The sequence below is a fragment of the Tyto alba genome, unplaced genomic scaffold, assembly GCF_018691265.1.
Source record: "Tyto alba isolate M040663 unplaced genomic scaffold, T.alba_DEE_v4.0 Super-Scaffold_10, whole genome shotgun sequence".
Classification (NCBI taxonomy): domain Eukaryota; kingdom Metazoa; phylum Chordata; class Aves; order Strigiformes; family Tytonidae; genus Tyto; species Tyto alba.
The window spans coordinates 11,298,649-11,321,197 of NW_024881262.1; the positions used below are offsets into that span (position 1 = coordinate 11,298,649).

General features: G+C 46.9%; 1 protein-coding gene across 1 annotated transcript in view; it reads left to right on the forward strand.

Annotated features, from left to right (window-relative positions):
- Positions 1 to 12,035: 12,035 nt before the first annotated feature.
- Positions 12,036 to 22,549, forward strand: part of ABCC5 (ATP binding cassette subfamily C member 5) — a 51,047-nt gene continuing 40,533 nt past the window's right edge. Inside the window, 2 exon segments of the mRNA XM_042795072.1 lie at positions 12,036 to 12,112; positions 13,531 to 13,705. Coding sequence (XP_042651006.1) covers positions 13,577 to 13,705 — 129 coding nt within the window. The 5' untranslated portion in view covers positions 12,036 to 12,112; positions 13,531 to 13,576.

The window sequence follows — 22,549 nt, forward strand, 5'->3', positions numbered from 1 at the left end:
AAAATGTGGAGCTGGGTAACTGCAACCTGAGACTGTGGGGATGGGCAGGGAAATGCTGTGCTGCAGAGGGGTACAGGGGCAGGACCTGGTGTCACCTGCATCATGAGAAGGGAACCCACAGTGCCAAGTCAGGGCTGCCAGGGGCAAGGAGGGAATTCCCTGGCTCTGAACAGCCAGGGAACATACCCAGACGGATGGCCAGGCACTCTCTGACCCAGGGCCTCATTTCGAGAGCTCTCTAGCTGGCTCCAGCCCATCCCTCGGCTCCCTCCCACCCAGGGGCCTTATGCCACTGACACAGAGCAGCCACCAGCAGGAACTGTTGCTCTGTTCCTGCTCCCTTGCTTCGAGATGGGGCTGATCCCTCCTCTTGTGCAAGGGCAGAGGACAGGGTTATTCCTCATCCCTTATCTTGTCCAGGGGAGGAAAAGGGCTCTTGCAGCATCCCCTACCGGAGCAGTCCCAGCCCTGCCTGGGGGAGATGCTGAAGGAGTTGTCCATCCCGATGCTTTCTCCCTGCTGCCAGCACCAGATGCATCATTTCAGGAAGCAGGCAGCCCTGCTTCCCACCGCCTGATCTGCCAGAAGCAAGGGGGAGCTTTGATCAAGGCACAGCTATCTGGGCTCTGATCACTGCCCTTCCTTTCAGAGGAGAGGGCACATTGTCTTTAACCCTTCCTTCCCTGTGAGCCTAGATCTCCACAGGAAAGGCACATTTATCAGAGCTGTCAGTCCAAGGGGCTTCACATTTCCAGGGATGGCTGGGAACTGAGTGATACCCTAGCTGTGGCATTTCAAGGATCCATTCAGTTGCTCGTGCACCCAGAGTTTTGTTTTAGAAGAGCTTTATGTTGTGGCTGCCTTAACATCTAATTAATAGAGATAGAAAAGCGAAATTTTCTCAGGGGAACTCATCAGCCCCCTTCCATCACATCAAAGCCAGTAAGAGATCACGTTATCTTGACAGATGTTGTACACTACAGATCTGGTTACTGAACTTATGTTTCCCATGGACCTATTCCAACACTTCTCTTAATTTGTCATGGGTATATTTCAAACTGCATTATGCACATGGTTGCAGAAAAGTAGAAGGAAGTAGCTGATTAATGACCTTTATCCTGGTAGTGTAGATGTGCTGGTTCCAGCTGTAATAGATACCAAAGAAAAGCTAATATACTAGAAACCAGAAAAAAAAATAAGTCGCTTGGATTAGAGGTTCCTTTTTCTGTTTCTTCCAAGTCGAGGCAATTAATAATGCTATAATGCAGTGTGCTAAGCCATGTGATGAGGGTTTATACCTAAGATATGCTGAGGAATTCATCACAGTGCTCCCACCACTTTTCTGTCACATCAGTGGGAAGTTTAGGCACAGACAGTTGAGATACCTTGTCTCTGGGAACAGCTTCCCAGTCTCCACTTCTCTGCAGCACTCTCCTTCAAGTGCTGGCTTGGGTACTGTAAACAGATGTATTATTTCTACTTCTTTTCATCCTTTTACAATCAACCACTGGTGACACCACCAATCAGAAAGTTTGATACCTGCCACCTTGGAGTTACCAAACTTACTTATTGCTTAATGCAGTCACCTGACATAAGATGAAATGAAATTATTAGCTCCATGGGGTAAGAATACACCCAGTCCTCAGCGTTCAGACAGCTCCTGACCCAGCCAGGCTTGATGTACGCTGTCAGAGCTGGGCTGGGGTGCCTCTGGGGCTGTCTGTCCTCATCACAGGGCCACTACTTCCAAAGAGGGACTCCAGGCATGGCTGCAGTGCCAATACTATATATGGAAATAAACACTCTTAGCAGGATCATAATACTCAGCTTTGATCCTTGGCCCTTAGAGATAACCCGACAGCTCTGATCTCTGCAGTGCAGATACACAAACAATCTCTGGGTAGAGGCATGTGTAAAGACCTGGCTTGGACTTTGAAGGGGTGTTCGCAATGACGCAAAGTGCAAAGCAGGGCAAAGGTAAGCCTAAAGACACCACAACTGTAGTAACTCAGCACTGATGCAAGAAAAGAATCCAGAGCATGCAGCTCTAAATGCACAGGCCAGGCTCAACTCTCCCCCCACAGCTGGATGGCATAAGGATTGTCCAAGCACAGAGACATCACCCAGACCTACTCTTACCTATAGGCGATGCACATGTCCAGCTAGAAACTTAATCTAAATTGTATCTCTGCCTGCAATCACAGGATGTCAGAGTGTGATCTGGTAAACGCCTGCAGTAAGATGGGTTTTAAACCATCTCTGTGCATTCCTCTGTGCAAACCACTGCAAACACACTGAGGAAATAGAAAAGTGACAAACCCATATTGAAAATTGGACTTAATTCATATCAGACTGTAGCTATATTAAGTGCACTGCAGAGAGCAAGCCCTGGCTTTTTTAAAGACAGGGGAGGCAGCAATAGGATTCACAAAGGCTGTGCTCTTTTGAGGTCATTTTTCCCACTCACATGAAGGGCCGCTGTATTTTCAAAGCAGGAGAAGCTGGTGATTGATGCTACATGCACCTCACTCCGAGAAGGAGCTGGGTCTGAGCAGGGTATTTTCCATTAGTTCAAACTGTTTCAATCTTCTGTCTTTAAGAGGAAGCCAGATGCTGCTCACTGATGGGCGGGATCTTTTGAGCAGCAGTGGTTTGAGATCTTGGTCTGCTTTCCACACAGCGAATCTCCTTTGCTGCTGTCACATGGTTGCCAGTAGTCACGCATTTCTTAGGAGGAACTGAGCCACAAGTTGGAGATGTGACACAGTTGTGGTCACAGAATAAGCTGGTGGCCATCCCAGGAATTGAGCACCGTCACCCTGCTCCCATCTCATACCACATGCTGGAGGAGCTGGTCCTGATGCTTCTAGTCTTTACATGCCCCAGCTCCCACGTGCTGCACTTCCAGTCCTGGGGAGGGGGCATGGAGGGTCTGGAAGTTGGGCCATTCTTTGGTTATCAGTATTAGTCTGGGTTTGTTATTCTAAGCATTGTGGGGCTGTGAGTTGTGTTAACCAGGCTGCAGACCCCAGAGCTGCTTTCCACTCCTCGAGCACCGGCCTCATCTCTGCAGCCACATCTGGGAAGGTTCCTGTCCTCCCACGTTGTAATGGAGAACAGCACGCAGCAGCTGGAGCGCTTTGTTTCCAGTTGACCCAACCAAGCCATGTTTACACGTGGGGCTTTTCCTACTAGTGGCACAGAAATAGCGGGGAGACTCCCCCCCCATCTGCAGAGCATGAGACGGGCATGTGACATGGCTCTGTTTGGCAAAGCAAACCTGCTACAGAGATACACTTTCCTGTTCGGGGATTTCTGTAGCCTTAACAAACAGCCTCAAGATTTAAGACTGATCAGTGTTTCCTTTTGGGGTACATCTTCACTGCAGGCTTCACCTTGGCTAACACGGGCTATTGTGTAGGCTTTGTCCCAAACTTTTTGGTGTCCCACAACGGCAGTCCCCATGGTTCCACTGGTTGATACAATGAGAGGAGATATGAGCGAGTGCCATGGCCACCCAGACTGAGACCCATCTTCCTTGCACTGTGGCTCTAGTCCATCACTTGGGGGCCAAGAGTCCCCCAGGACACATGTGCTCACCTGCCATTTGCTGTGCCAGTCCCACACAGAGCCCGGGGGGGGACAGCAATGCACGGATGGGAGCGTGGAGCTCCTGAGGACACAGGCACCTGGGTGTTGTGGTGGTATTGCGGCATGGCTGCTGGTGCTCAAGCAGAACTTTCCAAGGAAGCAAAAGCAATTAGCTCAGCAAAACAAGATGCACCCAGGAGGGTTGTCTCAGGGGCCCCCAGGAAACCAGTGCTGCTCTTCCTGGGGAGAGAAAGCAGGAGAAAACTGTCTCTGCTGCTTTCTCCCACAGCAACAGAGCAGAGCAAGTCTCCCCATGCCCTGATAATTACTCGCTGATGCCTTGAGATCCCACCCCCTTGCTGCCTGGACACAGAGCTACTTGCCTTCCCCTGCAACCCCAAGCAGGAGTCTCCAAAAACCAGCTCCCTGCCCTCATCGCCCATGTGTGCAGCAGGGCTGGCCCCTGGGACCTGGCCACCCCAGGACGCAGGAGAGCCCCAGCCCCAGCTGCAGAGGCAAGGACAAAGCTGTTTGACTTGCAGCTTCCTCTTTTTCCCGGTTTTCATCTGCACAGTGACAGTCCCAGAGGCCCAATGCTCTCCGACCTTGGCTGTCCTCGTTTGCTTCTAAAACGCTGCTCACACTAGTGAGCTCCAAAACTGGCATCCCAGCTGCCTTTTCTCCGTCTTGTGGGATTCCACACACTACCAGGGACTTCCAGCATTTTTAATTATATTTCTCCATTTTTTTCAAAGCCCTTTTTGTTCATGCTGCTTGTGGTGTTTCCAATGGGACACAAAGCTCCTCCCCTCAGAGGTTGCTTGCTCTGTACTTGCTGAGGCGGGCTCATCCTTCCCATGTATCTCGGAGGGATGCTCGGGAACATGGGGGGCAAATGCAGGCTGGTGGTTCCCTGGTAGCATGAGCTATACTGAAGGGCAGAGGATGAACTGTAGAAAAGCCCAAGATCTTGAGAACATGTGGGGAAACAGACATTGACTCCAGTGGTAGCAGCAGTCCCTGCAGCGTTGCCTTCCTGATGGACCCACTGCCAGGCACCAGGGAAACATCCCATCTTCCCAGGAGTGTAGCTGGCACAGATGTGAGGTACATAATGACCAGCTGAGCTATTGTCAACTAACATCTCCACAGAGGATGAGAGCAAGTGGTGAGAGAGCTACTGGCACTCACAAACCATGTCCTGGAGGAGGAGAGAGCAGCAGAGGAAGGTGTTGAATGTCACTGCTATGCAGCATCACCAAGACCTTGGATAGATGCTGACAGGGTCACTGCACAATGGATGTAGGAAATGGGGAGGGTTTGGGGCAATGGGAGGGAAGAGATGGCTATTGGCAAACTCATCATCTGCACCAAGGTCAAAGATGTGGTGCTCGTCCATGCTGATGGGCACCTCGTGAACTAAGAGCTGCTTGGAGGAGCTGCAGCGTTGTGGGTGCTGGCAGGGAGAGCAGCAGGAGGGCGTGCTTTGCACACTTACACAGGGCTGTCACGGCTGCATCCACACATTGTTTTTCCACGGTATGTCCGGATGGTGCCCATTAAGCAGGCCCTGCACAGCCACATAAGCAGCCAGCTGTAAGAAAACCACATCCCAATCCAGGCCAGCTGAGTGACCTTGCTGCTGTGTCTGGCTCTGTAGTTTCCACACAGCTGGAAGCAGTGACACCTTGACCTCCGCGAGCCCACAGCTTTGTTTTCACAGAGGCAGAAGGGTGGAGTGGACAGAGTGTGCCTTGCCCTGGCAGTGGGCTGTGACTGTGTCCCTGGGAGCTGATAGGAAGGTCATGTTGCGTCATGCCCTGGCCATCACCTCCAGGTTTTGGGAGGTTTAAGCCAGTTCCCCTGCCACAGCCTGCATCCAGAGTGGCTCTGGCCATGACTGCTTAGCCAGCCCAAAACCATCTCCAGAAAAGCAGTCTGAACACACCACTCTGACGTGGTTGTTGTCCTCCCTTTATGCTCTGGGTTGGGGGCAATCCTGGACTGCTCTTGGTGTGGGGTTAGAGGAGTTTCTCCCCACAGGTCGAGTGCTGCAGACTAACCAAAGCCACTACTGCACATCTGCAGGCTATGGGTAATAGGCAGCTGAAAGTGGGTAACTCCCAAAGCCACAGTGGTATAGCTAGGATGCACCCCAGCCCCTTAATGCTCATCCAGACACATCTGCAGGTTTTTTTACTGTAGCATTGTTTGGCCTTTCCACTAAATTCATCAAATAACCAGCTGTACCACACAGCTAAGGCATGAACCTGCTGTGGCTGTGAGAGCAGGCAGGCTCCAGTTCGACCCATGCTGCGGATTTCTGTAGGTTACTCATTAACCATGGGTGTGGTGCAAGCCCTAGGAACCACGCAATTTACTACTGTGCATAGATCTACACTGACTTCTGGTCTCTGGGCAGCGCTTTGCCCTTAAATTGATATTGTCCACTGATTCATCAGGTTTATAGAAGAAAGAGTGAAGAATCAGTCTAGGGATGAACTGCCTTGAACTGTTTTTCTGCACTGGATTACACTTGAAACATTGCAACAGTTTGAGAGCTTCTGGCTTTTCCCTGTAAGAAAAAACTAATTTTTAATTAGTTGCTGCTAACTGTGTTGGGAGGGTGTTATTTGTATCCCATTCTCTCAAAGCCCAAAGAAAGTAGCATATGAAGTAAAATGATGTGTTTTTCTATGCTCTTTTCTCCCAACCTGAATGATGGATTACAAACCAAATTTAATCTGGGTGGTGATGCAGCTCAGTATTTCATCTTTTACTTCTGCACTCTGACAACCATAAATGTTGCAGAAATAGGGCAGGATGATCAAAACCTAAAAAAATAGAACACTGAAATGTGTTTGTTGCAAAAGTACGGCTATTTGTAGAAACTTTTCAGAAAAAGAGTAAAACACCGTTAGCTTTGCTGGGAAGGTTTGTCCTCCCACATGAACTGAAGGGAAGGCAATGGGTGGTACCGCTGTGGTCTGGAGAGGTATCGCTGCCTTGCACAGTTCAGGAGCCATATCCCCCGAAACACAATCACGGTGTGAACGCCCACACTGCTAACAGTTTTGCACAAACATCAAGCAAGTACAGTTTGTTTCCAGGAAAGCTGGATGCATGCGTGTATTAAGATATTAATGAACTCCTTCTGCCTAAAACGGGTCAGAAGGAAAGGGAAAGGTTCATCTTTTCCCTAGGTCCAAACACATCGCATCCCTCTTCTGTATTTTCCCAGGGGAAGGGTGGGAAAATCACCGTTCCCCGCTGTGCTGTGTGATCTGGCCTCCCCTCTCCCCGTTTTCTGATCTGCAACACAGATTGTTCATCACTGAAGCAACATAAAGCACATGGACTTGAACATCTGAATGAGTCATTTGCAGAGCTGCAAGCACAATGAGACTGTAATAATGAAAAGGTGGGAGATCAGAGAGGGTCCGTGCTGCAAAGAAAGGCATCCCTGGGGTGTTGCTTAGGTCTCAAGCATCCCACAAGTTCCTGTGCCCCATGTGCCTCAAAAATCAGAGCAGCCACATGGAAAATGCTGAGTTCCAGGAAATGGTTGGCTCACGTCACTGAGTCTTTCGCACCCCGACCCTGCAAATCCCTTTCTGTGCAGCTACAGCTGGGATGGGGGAGAGGGTTTTGGCACCAGGTCCGTATGGGGAGTTTATTATCTCCATGCTGCAGCTCTGGATGGAGCCCGATAGGCACAAGGCAGGCTTGGTGGTGCGTGCGTAGTCCTGCGCGTAGTCCGGCGCAGCACGGACAGGCGTGTCTAACCAGGTGTTGCTGCAGGCTGTTCAGAGGGCTGCTGTCACGAGCCTCCCCAGGCCCCATGCATAGTAGCAGGATTTTCAGGAAGACTCGAGTGCTAGCAGCACTAAATACGTGCAGGGAATATTTGTGACTCTTCTTGTTCATCAGTGCCAGCCATGACCAAATCTATTAGATAGCATAATTTCTCTTAAAGGCAACCATGCCCATTTCTTCCTATAACAAGTAATGAGTTATTATGCAACAACATTACTGCTGATTATTAACAACTTTCTTTGCAGAAAACCGGACTGTGGTTTTCATGTGATAAACACAGCCCACCGATGTCCTGAAATAGTTTGGATGTTAGTGAGATTTAAGAGGGGGATGGTTGAGTAAGTTACAGCAGTCTCTGACAGTCCTGCTACAAGTACCACATTGGATCCTGCCCTTCTCCCTGTCTCCTTAATGGGATGTTAACTCTGGAGCCTAAGGATGATGACTAAGAATGACTATTCTCAGTGACCTTCTTGTTGATGCTTTTGCCACAAATATTTTCCTCTTCCTCTTAAACTGTGGATATAAGATACAGAGGAAAACGAGTGGCAATGTCTCTCCACTCCCCAGTTGTAGGCAACCTGTACCTACCTGAGGCTTGTTTCAATCTGCCAAGCTGCCCACATGGGTTGGCGGCTCCTGGGAACATGGCTTGGTGAGGCTAAATTATTGCTTTCCAGAAGAGTGATTTGCAGTAGGTGCAGTGCAACGGGGAATCTTTCAGTCTGCTCTGAGAGCTCCAAGTCCTGAATTATTAGGCTGTGTGTGGGAGGGAGACCTGGAAATGATCAACAATAAAAGATCAGACACTGCACAGGGATAGAGAATCAGGAACAAGCTGATGAATGCAGCCTCTCCAGACCTCAGTATTTCTAGACTTGTTATGGTTTGCAGCACTGCAGGCTATATTTGAGGTCATAGGAATTTTACTCGAGTCGTCCAATTAATTTCTGAGTTCTGTACTTCATGGCTGAGAGCTCTGATCAGTGAGAGAGTAAAAAAGCACCAGCAAGCATAACAACTGTCAGCATCCTCATCAGGAGGGACTGAACCCAGGAAACTTGTGCTAAAAATGCAAGTCTCAGCAGCCGGGATGAAGCATCCCAGCAGGGAAGGATAATAAGAAGATGTCTGTGTATGAGATACATAGGAACGGAGATGTGGGGAGAGAGGGAAGAAAATCTCTCCCCCAGGGTTGTCCGGATTTGTGTCAGACGAAGACATCTCCTCAAGCACCATCCACTGACAAAAGCATGTTGTGTTCCCCAGCCAGCCTTGCAGAGTCCACAAATCTGGGAGGAGGTGCTGAGTGGGTGGCAAGCCTGACGTGACAGCTCTCCACTCCTGTTAGCCCAAGACATCTCCTGGTGTTCCATGTATCTCCACGGACATCAGTCCAATCACATATTGCTGCTTCTTTGGGGATATCTTTTCCTTCAGGGCAAAGAGAAAAGCTGTTTCGTCCCAGTGACTCATTGCCATTTTTTACCAGTAGTAAGACAGTGACTGCACCACCCAACCTGTGCAGCCGGCGTCTTCTGGGCTTGCCAGGCGTTTGGATCCCATCGGTACAGAAGTAATTCTCTGCTTTGCAGTTGTGTGTGTAACAGGGCTTTGCATGGCTGAGATTCTGGTCTTAATCACAGTGTTGCAAACCCAAACTAGCGCTTCAATGCTCCTCAGTACGGGAAGATCTCCTGAATCTGTTTCCATCCAAGGTTCAGCTCAGTTAAGTCTCCTGGGCAGCATGTGCTCCATATTCCCCAAGAGGTGGAAACAAGTCCTCAGATCCTGTGGGGAAAGATGTAGTAGGAGAGTTGGACAAATAAAGGTCATCACTGCCACAAACTGAGCTTTTCCTGGTCAGTCCAGAGATGCTCCATTATCAACTCCACTGGCTCAACTCAATTTGTTTCAAGCATTGCTTCATATTTGTTGCTGATGTTTTATTTTGGGGTGTGGTGGAGCAGACACTGTACACTTCTAAGAAAACTAATTGTCAGGTGTTGCTTCCTTGCCCACATGGTCTGCAAGCCTTGGCTTTGATGCTGCTGCTGACTCTTTGGTCTGGCTGCGCTTTTCTTGATGCAGTCAGGACTGATTACGGCAAATCCCAGATCTTGAATCAGGGCAAGTTTTAATACTGTATAGGCCTTGTTTATGTAACAGCTGCCATCCTGCAGGGATGAATCTGGGACTTACAGCACTAAAAGCATTAGCTACTGCCACTGGAGCTAAAGATGTAACTCCTCTGGTTGGTAGCTCCAGTACATTTATATCCTTTAGAACAAATGCTGGAGAAGACTTGTGACACAGCTAAAAGTGGGTTATGCCTACATCAGCATTTTCCTCCCACCATCATCCTAAGGGAGTATGTACACTCGCAGGACCACAGGTGTGAAAACACTGCTGATGCTGCCACCAGCCCATCGCCCAGAACTAGTCTGAGAGGAGCGTATGCACACCATTATTCACCAGCACAGTTTTCTACTGGCACTCATGCCCTCCCTTTTACTCTCAGATCTGCTCCATCACTGGAGAAATAGAGAACAGAACAAGTGTAGGCAGGGCCCTTGGCCCTTGGCTTAACCAACACTCTCTGCTCAGCTTTCCTAACACATTTTGCAACCACTTTGACGTAATGGGGGGTTCATGTTCTTCTTTCCCTCTAGGCACATGATTCAGAGCCTTTGGGTTTCAACATGTCATCAGCTCAAAAATAGCCAGCCACCTCAGAGAAGCAGCTCTGGTTGCTTCCAAGGACCAGGCATCAAAGACACATTCAGAACAATTTCAGGTCAACACCCTAAAATACAAAAGTGATTCACCTTGAAGCTTTAAAACAGTCTCTCTCCGTCATTCATGCTTTGTCCTTTCTGTTTATGCTGTTTAACTACATTGCTCAGTAACTGCACATCTATTTACCTTGATGCTCCAGTGTGTTTGATGCAAAGGTCTGTTCAATGACTGTTCAGAGACTTGTTCTAAATTGCCTCCTGGCTTCTGTCTTAAAATTCACCTTTTGCTGGGATGTAGCATTTATAAAGCATGAAGTGCACCTTGCAGCTTCTTCCCCAATAAAATCTCAGCCAAACCAATCTGAAATTGCATGATTGTGCGTCCTGGGGAACAGACTGCGGAAAAATGCAGCAGCCACGTGTGCTGTTGGCTGCCATACCATGGGAAGGGCTCTGCTTCTGTGCATCTGTCTGTCTGTCAGTTCTCCTGTCCCAAAATGTTAGAGCACTTGCAATGAAGCCAATTCTCATTTTTGCCAGAAATGGAGTTGGAGCTCTGCAGGATGCTTAATCATGTGTGTCAGGGAGCTCTGAAGGGATTCTCTGGTACCTTAAGGGTGTCCTTGAATCATTACTTGCATGGTGACACTTTTTACCTGTACTGCTGGCCTGTGGGCTTGGAAGGAATATTCTGGGACCAGTTTTACTTCCAGATTCCCGTCTCCCATTTTTACCTGAGTTTATTTCAACTTTTCTGTCAAACTGACTCTCGCAAATATTCCTGACAGGAGAGCAAGGACTGCAGTGCAAACAGGCACTTGTTATATAAACCACTTAAATGAGACATCAGCCAAATTTGGCTGGTGGAGAGAGGATGTCAGCTGAGGACAGAGTATTTAAACACAGCAGGGGAGAAGCTACAGCCTGGGGTTTCTTAAGGATGTTCGCAGCCCTTTGCGGGTGGAAATGCAGCTGTGCCTGTCTCCTCCTTCACTGGCTCCCCCGAGGCTGGATCTGGGTACCCCGTGTCAGGCTTTACCGGGGGAGCGGGGCCGTTGCTGCCACACAGGGATGCACAGCCACAGCTTCCCTCCCCCCCACTCCATCCCTTTCCGTGGGGGAAGACTGACCGGGAAACCCCCGAGACAGGTTCACAGTCCCTTTAGCTGGTCTAAATCCCTTCAGCGAGGCCCAGCCGGGGCTGCCCTGGCGTCCTGCTCCGAGCCCGGCTTGCTGCAAAGAGCGCGGCGGGCCCAGCCGTGGGTAACGGCGAAACCCCGGATAATGACACAGCAGCACTTTCCCCGGCCGAAAAGCTGTGAATAACCGGCAGCAAGCGACGGGCTGGTGCAAACCAGCCGGCGGAGAGGCGGGCGCGGCAGAGGCCCAAGCGGGAGGCGCCGCTCCCCCGCCAACCAGGCCCCCGGCCCCCGCCAAGCAGGCGGCGGGGGAAGCGGGATCACCCCCGTCCTGCCCCACGGCTCGGCGCTGGGGTCCCCGGGCTTTGCGGGCGGCTGCCGAGCGGGGAGCGGGGCCCCCCTCCGCGCCCTCCCGCGCCGCGCGGCGCTACATCGCGGTGCGTCGCCCCGCGCTGCGTTTGCTTGACCGCGCCGGGGCGCGCGGCTCGCGCCGGCCGGCGGCGAACGTTCCAGACCCCCGGCGCTGCGGCAGCCAGCGGCGGGAACGGGGCGGGCGGGGCACGGCTGGGTGGGCGGGGAGGGGGTGGCCAGCGCACGGCCTTCTGGGAAATGTAGTTCTCGCAGCGGCAGCCGGTGGGCGGCCGGCTCGGCGGCGCGGACTACATTTCCCGTGAGGCGCCAGGAAGGAACGGCCGCCGCAGCCACCCCCCCCTCCGCCCTCCTCCCCGCGCAGGCGCAGTGGGGACGCCGGAACCGCTATAAGGGATGTTGTTTGGCTTCCCGGCCGCGGAGTGGGGAAGCTGCAGCGGGGGCAGTCGCCGGGCGGAGGTGAGCGGGGCCGCCCCGCCCCGCCCGTTACCGGGGGCGGGTGCTGGGCTGGGGGTGGGAAGCGGCCCTTTGCGTGGGTGGGGGGGTTGGGGGGGGGGGCGCCCGCTGCGTGGCGGGAGAGGCGGCTTCGCCTCCCTCCTTCCCCGGTGAGGGGGACGATCGAGCAGTGTCCCCACATCTCCACAGCGAAGCGGGCTGGAGCGGGGGATCCCTCCCTGAGCGGGGAGGGCCTCTCTTGTTTTCCGGTGTGGCGGAGGCGGGGGGGGGGGGGGGAATAGGAGGGTGGGCTGCCTTCCACTCCCCCCCCCCCCGCAGCCCCCGGGTTGCCTGGGGGGGGCAGTTCGGGGCAGGCTGGCTCGCGTCCCCGTTGCGGGAGGGCTGGGAGCCAGCCGGGAGCAGCCCCGGGACCTGCTGTTCTGCGGCATCCCCGCCCGGCGCTGTCACCCATGCGGCCCCGGGGGTTGGGGTGGGGGGGGGGGGGGAGCGCACCCCCACCCCACCCCGGGATGGGGGCGGCCGGGGAGCTGGGGCTGGCTGGTGGGGGGCGGCTGGGGGGCTGCACTGGAGGCGGCTTGTGCCCCCCGGTGCGGGAGAAGAGGCTGTTTGTGCAGGCGGCGGAGAGGTGGCAGCCCAGTGCGCCAAACCAAACCTGCTGATGCGGGTTCTGACTGATGTAACTTAATCAGTGCTTCCTTCGTGCTAAAGGCAAGGGGTAGAATGCAACAAAGCAGAGATATAGAACAAAGTCTTGCAGTGGGAAGTGATTTTTTCTTCTCGGGGCTCTGATTCTCTGTCTGACCTTCTAGTGCAGTTTGATAGCTTGAGGGAAAACCTGCAGCACTGAAGATGAGACTCACTCCTGTGCATGTTCATACTTAACGATAGCTTAAGTCTATGCAGTAGGTGAATAATGCTATAGAGAAGGAATATACTTTTCTCTAGCATGTGTGTTTCAAAACTAATTTTATCATGTGATATCTCCAGAGAGATCAGTTTTACAGAAGTTTGTACTGGTTAGTCGTTGGGTATGTTCAACTTCACACCCTAACAAAAGATTTCAGGGGTTTGCTCTTCCAAGACAAGCTTCTCAAGGATTCAACTAAATATAGTAGCTATTATGTTAATATGTCAGATTGCATAATTGTATTTTGAAGTTCTAGGGGAGGAAGTAAGTTAGTACTATAATGCATTGAGAATCATTGTACTATTTGGTTACATCAGTGTATGTTTAAACTAGTTCAGGAGAAGTTAGTTTTGTGTGGGCTGCCAAAGTCACATCATTACAATCCTATTGTAATAGAACTTTTACATTTGCTTTCTGATTTTTATTTCAAAAATAAATTTTAAAAATAGGTGACAAAAGGTAACTGGTGTGTTGGGCATGGCATATAATGAAGGGGAATTTAATTATTTTTCAGATACTTAAGGTGAAAATACAAGTGTAAACCCTGGCGTTTACAGAAGATGAAAGACATCGACATAGGAAAAGAGTATATTATACCCAGTCCTGGGTATAGAAGTGTGAGGGAGAGAGCCGACTCGGTGCAGCATGAAGAACAGGAAGGGTCAAAATTTCAGCATGCTAAACATAAGGTCAGTTTATTTTCCATTGCTTGTTTTGCAGCCTATGCTTATTAAATTACGTGCAGCAGCAGCCGCCTTTTTGCTGTGCCAGCTCTATATAGAATCACTGCATTGAAGGTCAATAATGAATATTCCCTTTTGTGGGGAAGAGGTCATTCTAAGAGGTACAGTAGCTATCTTAGTAACAAGTCTGAGCACTTATTAAGCATTTTTTACTTTTAAATGTGACTGTAATGTTTGAATGAAATAGACTTTTTTTTCTAGTATTCAGATCTTGATGTGAATCCAGGAAATTTTTTACACTTTTGTACTTAAGAGAATCATTACAACCAAGTAAGAACAGTAGAGCTCGGTGCATATCATGTACCATTCAGTGTCAGCAGCTGAAAACTTTTAATCATGCCATGTTTTTTACAAGGATTAATTTTCTAAAACAGATGTCTAGTTTGCTCTAGTAAAAAGACTTTTGCTTTTTCCCCTCGCATGGAAGTAATTTGTATTGAATAGTGTTTCTTGGGCATCTGTGTATTTAACATGGTGAGGTGCTGTCATAATTAATTCTAGTTGAATTTGAGAGCTGGGTCTTGAAATAACTACTGGCTTACAGCTTGCATGTCATTGTTCAGAGCTAAGGTTTTAGAGCTTGTTCTCACTGAAAAGACTGCATATACCAGGTGCTACAGGGCAAAAAAATTGCTCAGATAAATGGAAACACCCCCATTGGTGAAAGATATGGTCTGAAACGAAACCTTTGCCGGTTGAAGATTAAAAATATTAGCTGCTCTGAATGCTAACACTGAAATATTTCCTTGCATGTCCTGTTCTTAACCTTTCCTAAAATACTAATTTAGACCTTCCTGAAGCCAAATAAATAAAGTTAATACTGCCTGTGTCATATTTTTGCAATTACAAGGTGCTTGCAAATGTTGCTGGTGTTCCATATAGGTTGCCTCTGATGGCCCTGGTTGTCAGAGGGTTGGAAGGAGGGGAACTCGCTGTATTTGTATGGAATAATTGTGAAGACTTTTTTAAAAGGCTTAAATTTTGTTGCATTATACTGAACACTAAGATACTATGTACTTCAGATAAGGCTTGTTTTGTTTCACTGGGGTTTAAAGGGTTTTGCCAGGTGTGGTTTTTTTATGTGGGCTAACAGTGCTGCACTGCTGTTTTTTGAGACTGGAGCGATCTGCTCTGCAGCAGGCTGAGTGCAGTTTGCACTTGCAGGCCCTGCAGCTCCTGGTGTCCCTACAGGCTCTATGACTCAGCAGACTATTGCTGATGGTGTTCAGAGGGAGGTGGAGTGTCTGGTTGCATTAGAGCAGGCACTGATGCAGAACTAAGAGCCCTCTGGAGTCACAGTGCAGCTTCTTAATGGCATTTATTATGTTGATGTCATGGGCTTACTGTCCACTGTACACCATCCAGTAGCAAATCTGCTCTGTCAAATTAGGGGTGACAACAGTGATACCATTGGCAGATAGCTTTGTTTCCTGACCAGTGGCAGTGAAGCAGTAATCCTAGTAGGGTATCTCTCCCTGTTGGTCTGCATCATCTAATCCTGTTGATGCCCGCTTTAACTTCTCAGGACAAAATCCTTGTTTTACCTCTAAGCCTTTTAAATGAAATAAATCAATCAAACCAGCATATTTGTTTTTCTTTCTTTTTTTTTTTTTTTTTTCCTGTAGGCTGAATGTAAGTAAAGTCCTGCACATCTATACAGTGTGGTATTAAAATCTCTACCTTTGAGGCAGCTTCAGGTCAGCTTAACTCTGCTGTAGTCTTGTTTACCCTTCCACTTCTACCATTTGATTTGATGCCTACGACTACATGGAAGTAGACCCAGATAACTGATTGCAAAACAGGGATTCTGGCAAATTTATGAATACTGATGCAAGAAAATGACTCACCCCAGCCCTTGCCTAGAATTTTATCTGTTTTGTTTTATTTGAGTAGAGGAATGAACCTAACTTATCTTGCCAATGGAATCAGCTAGTTCTGACAGATTATCCATTTTACTTGCTAGTTAACTTGTTCAGTATGCCAGGGCTGAGTTAATTTCTAGCTCAAACATGGGTACCCTATTTATTTTGTTAGCCTTGTAGCTTAGATGTGTGCAATCTGTAAACACAAACATCTCTGAACTTGTTACTGCATGTCAGTGAGATTAAACCCTGTTTACTTGCAAAATATTGAGGTGAAGTAAAAGGAGCTGTATTCATAACACCTTATCTAAGCCGCAAGTTCATGTTTATGTACCAGGCTTCTTCCTTTCTAGTTGAAACAAGCTCTGGTTTCATCAGTGTTCTTGGACTTATCACTCGCTGGAATGCTTTATACTGTTGGTAACAGGGATAAGCGAAGACTCCTCTTTTATAAGGCTGAGCTTTGCCTGTTTGGTCAAGCATTTCCTTTCTGCTTGCAACAAAAGGGTAGAAACTGTAGCTCAACTGTTAAGAAAACCCGGTTTCATGGGGGGAGAGAAGGGACTGTGTCCTTTGCTTTGTTCTTTATGAAACCTGGGATTGGGTCAGATGCCTGAACTGCTGGCTCATTGGGCACATGTTGGCACAGCTGGTGACAGAAGAGAATGGAGGGCTGATGTGATGAGGAAGGGTAGGGCCACAGCAGTTTGGATAGAGGGGTTAAGCTGTGGTGGAATTGTCACTTTGGAAACAGTGCAATGTGCTATCAATAGGTATTTTGGGACTCGAATTTCTTGTAGAAAACATAGCTTAGGATTTGAACTAGCTTGACCAAAAAATGACAAAGCTATAAGCATCACATATATTGCAGGTAAAAAGCTGCAAGCATGTGAAAGCTGTTATTTTACCACTAACTTCAGATCGTTGTGGAATGCAAGTTTGGGACTTGTTTTGCAGCAGAATTATACTCTGAGGTAGACTTCTTCCTAACATGTTGCACAGGTACCTTATGCCTCGGAGCAGGATAAAGGTGTAGCTCCCTCTGAGGAGGATACAGGAACATAGTGCCTCTGGTACTCCAGGACCACTGGTTAATGGCCAGTGGTGGTGACCACTTCTGGCAGGTCTGAAGGTACATTTGACTGATCAATAATGACTCACTGGCTTTCCTGTTGCCTGCATTGCTGCCTTTTTATACATCCATCTTAACTTGAAGTGGACAAGACTAGTGGATTGCCTGATCAAGATCTTTGTAGGTGAAAGACCTATTTTACTACTGAGTCAAGGTCGCAAAGCCTTTTTCTAAGTCTCTCTCTTTTTGCCTTGCATAAAGGTTATATTCAACTTTGTTCCTTCTGTTCTGAAACCTCCATACTGGTGTTCAGGTTTCTGCTGAAAGGATGCTGTAATAGGTGTTCATGAAAATAATGAAAAAGAACTTGCAATTATCTTCTTGAGAAGCTTAAATGTTGTTTGGTCACAGCCTGAAAGATAACTTCTTTGGAAGACAGGAGCTTTTCAAATACGCTTCCTGGAATCATAATTGAAATCATACTGCAATATAAGTAGGTCTGATCCAACACTTCCTGGTGCTTAATGGGAATGTTGCTATAGAAATTTGGACCTCTGAAATAGGCACTTTGGGACTGAAATTCAAGAAAGTTTTTATTCAGCTTGTGAATGCATATATTTACCTCATGAATAAGTTTCTGTAGTATGTTCTTATAACAATTGATTTTTAAGTCTTTGTTGGAGATCTTAATGTAGCTTACAAAACAAGGTGTTAACTACATGTTCCCAATGCATAATACAATACTAATTGGGCTTATTGTATGTGGGGGCATGGCTCTTCTGAGTGTAGGTAACTTGTAGGTGCACTTGTTGTATAGCACTATAATCAGTAGCTTTCATTTGTAAGAAGCTGTTACATTACCAGTGAATAAAAATTAAGGGATGTTTTGAAATATCGGTTTATATTTACACCTTTAGAACTTTTTGTTCTTGGAATGGTTGTGTTCTGTTCAAGTTGTATCTGAAGTAATTGTACTTAGTTTTTCTCATGAAAGCAGTGTGTTCTGAGAAGGGCAGATCTCATTGTGTCTGTGAAATATACTATAAAATTATGGATGAGGAAGAGAAGTAATTTGTTCTTAAAGTGCTTTTGGAATTGGCTCTTCTAAAATGTAGACTTCATCTTCGTTTGATAGCACAGCAGGCAAGTGAGTATTTTGCTCCCCTACCCCATTATGTTTGCAACAATGGAAGAGGATGTAGAAGCAGCTTGTTTTCATGACACACAATGCTTGTGAGAGCTCAATTCTTGAAATTTGAGTCCCAAAGTTAACAATGCTAGGGCACTAATTTACAATTGTGCTCCAAGCTGTAATTGGTTCTGACTGGAATGTAGTGTTCAGGATTAGGTTCTTGCTGCTAAAGCATAATGGCTGCATCTATGCTATCTGTGGTAAGCCTCAAGTGCAGATTGCTGCATTTGAAGACATTGGGCAGTGTGGTACTGTAGTGATTGCTTTAAAAATGCAGGAAAAATATGTTGCTAACTTTAGCTATCAGAAGATCTACTAATCCTGTCCTCACCTTGATCTCTTATTTTTCAGGTTTGTCTCTGACAGCTTTTGCCAAAGACAGCAGAGAATGTGATCAGAACTTGTTGGAGTTGATGTAAATCCTTCAAGCACTGTAGCTTTGAAGTGATTTATCACTGACTCTTCAACAGTCAGATCAGCTCTGCCTCTCAACCTCTCTGGAGCATCTGAAGTGACTGAACCAACTGTGCTGAACAACACATTCAAAAATAGGGATGTGGATGTAGCCTGGGTATTAGTGCTGTAGCACTCCATGCTTAGAGGAGGCCTTCTAGGCAGCTTAACTATAAGCTTTAGTTGTATCTGGAGCTGCTGGATGTCTATGCATTTTTTTAGAAGATTCCATATTTGCATAACCAAGTAAACACAGAACTTCAGGGATCACAGCCCAAGTAGGCTCTTAAGGGCTGTAGGTGTTCTGAATCTGTCTGCACAGAAAGATACTGCTGTATGCCTGGCTCAGATTACAGCTAGAAGCTGCAGTAGTTTGAGCTGATGCCAGTGCTCACTGCATGAGAAGGTAAAACTGCAGTTGATTCCTTGATCAAGATAACTGGCTAAGTGCTAGATTTATTTTAATTACCACATGGCTGAGCATCTCACTGGTGTTTGACTGTGCTAGGAGAGATGTGCAGGAGTAGAGTAGATCTGGATGTGTGTGTGCATGTATTTCTGAAATTTAAAACTGCTGCCATCATGCTCTATATGGCTATACTTAGCAACTTGAGGATCTCTTGTCTGTTATTAACAGACTACACACAAATGCAGTCTTAGATACCTTATTTTATCAGATCATAGCTGCGTAGAAGATGAGGGAGTACTTAATTTAGGTAGTGTAGCCATGAAACGTGCAAAGCTGGCACAGGTATATAAGAAGAAATCTGAGTTCTTACAGTACTTTCAACCTAGAATTAGAATTTCAGCTTTTGCGGTGTAATGCAGTTGTGTATTCTGCTTCAGAGTCTTGACTGCAAGGAGAGACTTATTTCCTGGGGCTGTTATGATAAAATTGGAAACTAATGCTATCCAACTTTGTATTGTCACTTGATTCTTCGATGAAGTAGGAAAGAAAACAGTTTGAGTGATCTTTGGAAGCCTTATAAAAGGCTATGCTAGGTGAGGCATGTTCCTCTATGGATCCTGCTTTGTGTTCTCTGCTATGAACAAACTGGTGCAGTGTAAGGGCACTGATGCAGGGAGTAGGTATGATACCTTCTAAAATCAATCAATCCCTACTGACAGGCAGTAGATCAGATTTTTTAAGTATCTGTAAAATCATCTCTTAAGGCTGAAAATCTAATGTTGTAATTGAATAACTGAAGGAACAGGGAACTTGAGTGACTTCAGGACTAGACCAGTTCTGTGGACAGTACCTGTAAGAGGTGCTGAATAACATTATTCTCTTAGTTGGTTTTAACTGAACACTATATAGTATACACTGTCATAAGACCCAAAGCATGATGCAGTCTACAACTAATACAATTTGTGGGGTGTCTGAACATGTGTACTATGGTGCATAGAAACATATTGTGCTAATAAACCTCTGGGGCTGGGGAATTGCTGTTTCAGAGCACTGGTTTTCCTACAGTTCCTTATTCTAGAGCATTTCTAATGGTGTGGGCACTGGCAAGCTGATATGCCTGTAAGCTGGGGCCCTTAGTCAAAGAGAAGCCACTGCTGGTACAGGCAGGAGACATCTGGGGAAAAAGCAGGCACTGTAGTGTTTCATGCTGAGAGGAAGGGGATGGAATTTTCCTGTTGTGAATTTGATGGTTCTCGACCTTTCTAACCATTGCACTAGAAGGAAAGGAAGGAAGATGGAAACTTTTGCCTGCCTTAGCGCTTCTAATTTGGTTTACTGTTATGCCATCTACAGATAATTAAGGGGTGAGTAGACAGTGTGGCTCTATCAGGAGCATGTGAAATGCTTTCAAGTTCAATTTTGAGTTATTCTGGTGATTCTTTCAGAAACTTGTCTGAAGATCCTCAATGTGATCAGTAGAGTTGAAACTCGGGGATAAGTTTACATAATGAACTCAGGAAGGTAAGTCTAGAGAAGTGAAGTGCCTACATAGTGAAAGCATGTTTTTCTCAGTGTTAACGTTTTTACTTTTTCAAGTCAGATGAAAGAGGAACTTTAAAATCTATTTTGTCCATAGTTCTGTTATGTTTGATGTTGTGGCTTAACCCCAGTCAGCAGCTAAGACTTGTGTAACTGCTTGCTCACTCCTCCCCTCTCCCAGTGGAATAGGGAAGAGAATGGGGGGGGGGGGGGGAAGTAAAACTCAGGGGTTGAGATAAGAATAGTTTAACTAAAATAAAAATAATAAATTGTAATGAAAGGGAATGTAACAGAGGGAGGAAAAACCTGACAGAAGACAAGTGATGCACAATGCAATCACTTACCTCCCGCAGGCCAATCTACCCTTCCTGGCTAACTCCCCCCATTTTATATACTGAGCCTGACATTCTGTGGTATAGAATATACCTTTGGCTAGTTTGGGTCAGCTGTCCTGGTCATTCTCCCTCCCAGCTTCTTGTGTACCTGCTTGCTGTCAGGGCATGGAAACTGAAAAATCCTTCATTTAGAAGTGCTACTTAGCAACAACTAAAACATCAGTGTCTTATCAACAGGATTCTTGCACCAAATCCAAAACATGGCACTGTACCAGCTACTAGGAAGAAAATTAATTCTATGCCACCTGACACCAGGACACTTGAAAACTTTGAACACAATTAGACCATGCACAGAAGCAAACGTTCATGTTATTTCTAAAGATGCATTATTTCCATGATACCGCCAAAGAACTGAATGTATTATCTTGGTTACAATCATGTTCTGTCAGGTTGTTTTACCATTGAACTTCTGCTACTAAAGTACTAATTGCACACAAGATCTTTGAGTTGGTGGTTGGTTAATGTTTGATGATGATTCTCTAACCACTCTGAAGAAATGGTATCTGACTTGTCTTCCATGTATGTGTACATATTACCAGCTGAGGAACATGACTGACTCCTATCAAAAGCTTACCTGAGACCTGGAGGAGGGTTAACTGTACCCAAGAGGCCTTAAACTTGCTAATAGGAGGAACAAAAAGGCAAAATCCTTCCCTGGACAGAGATGTTCTCTAGAAGAATACTGATGTTCTGGCTAATTCATGGCTTCCATTGAAACTCAGCTGCAGCCTTTAGTGCACTAACCATCTTTTGACTAACTGTTAGCCATGTGGTAAAACCTCAGATCTGGCCACTTGCCAGTATAGTCTTTGACTGCTGTTGGTTGCTGTGCCTTTGTCCAAAGCATATTTGTAAATCAGCCTGCTCATGACCAAAAGTGTGTAAGGAGCAGATCAACTGTCAGTGAAGGGAAGTTGGCAATATCTTTCCCATCGTAGTGTTCCATATTAGTGCTGGAGTCATTCTGCCCTATGACTGTCTCAAACTCAGTGTACCGTTAGAATAGTTGCCAGAAGAATTTAATGGATCTATCCCAAACTACTGGAGAACTTAACTTGAAATGAGTCAAAACTCACTTCTGTGTAGGGACTTCTGATACTCAGACACATGGTGATGCTTATTAGTTTTTGAAGGTTCATATATTAGTGCTAAGGAATAGTCAGTTGTGGTCTGAACTGCTTACTGTGAACAGGCAAACACAATCAAAATGTAAGATATTTGTCTGTTCCACAAAGAAAAATCTATATTTCAGTCCTTTTTGGGGACTAAGGTTACAGTATTTCAAAGTCAACATGTTTGGAGCTGAGATGCTTACTTTGAGTTTACTAGTTCATTTGCCACTTCATTGGGGTGCCCCTTGCTTTTGGAAACAATGCGTTGGTACAGGAAGGTGAATTGAATAGAAGGCTGTTATATTAGTCTCAGTAAATGTTGTGGTGTCACGGCTTTTGCTGTCGTTCACTGGTGGTTCCACTCCACAGAAGTTTGAGTTTAAAGACTCTGGATACTCTTGGTGTTGTACTGAACTGACCTATGTCGCTTCTATTGTGACCTAGCTTAGTCATGGCCTGAGTAAAGGGTATTACTGGAAGAACACCTCCAGCATATGGCAGGCTGTCTGGTTGTGATTCGGGACAGTAGAGCTTACCTGAGGACATCAGGAGCCAAATTCTTAGCCTGTCCTGTGCTAGTTTGATCTGCTTAGTGAGGAGTTAGTTTCCCAGATTTGTGGTCAGAGCATGTGTAGGGTGCTAATTCTGTAGGGCATCTTGCAGTTAAGGCTGATCATTATTTCCAATTCCACAGGAATCTGCTGCTATTGTACTGCTAGCATGCATGAACTGTGTAGCTCCAGTGGTGGATGGTCA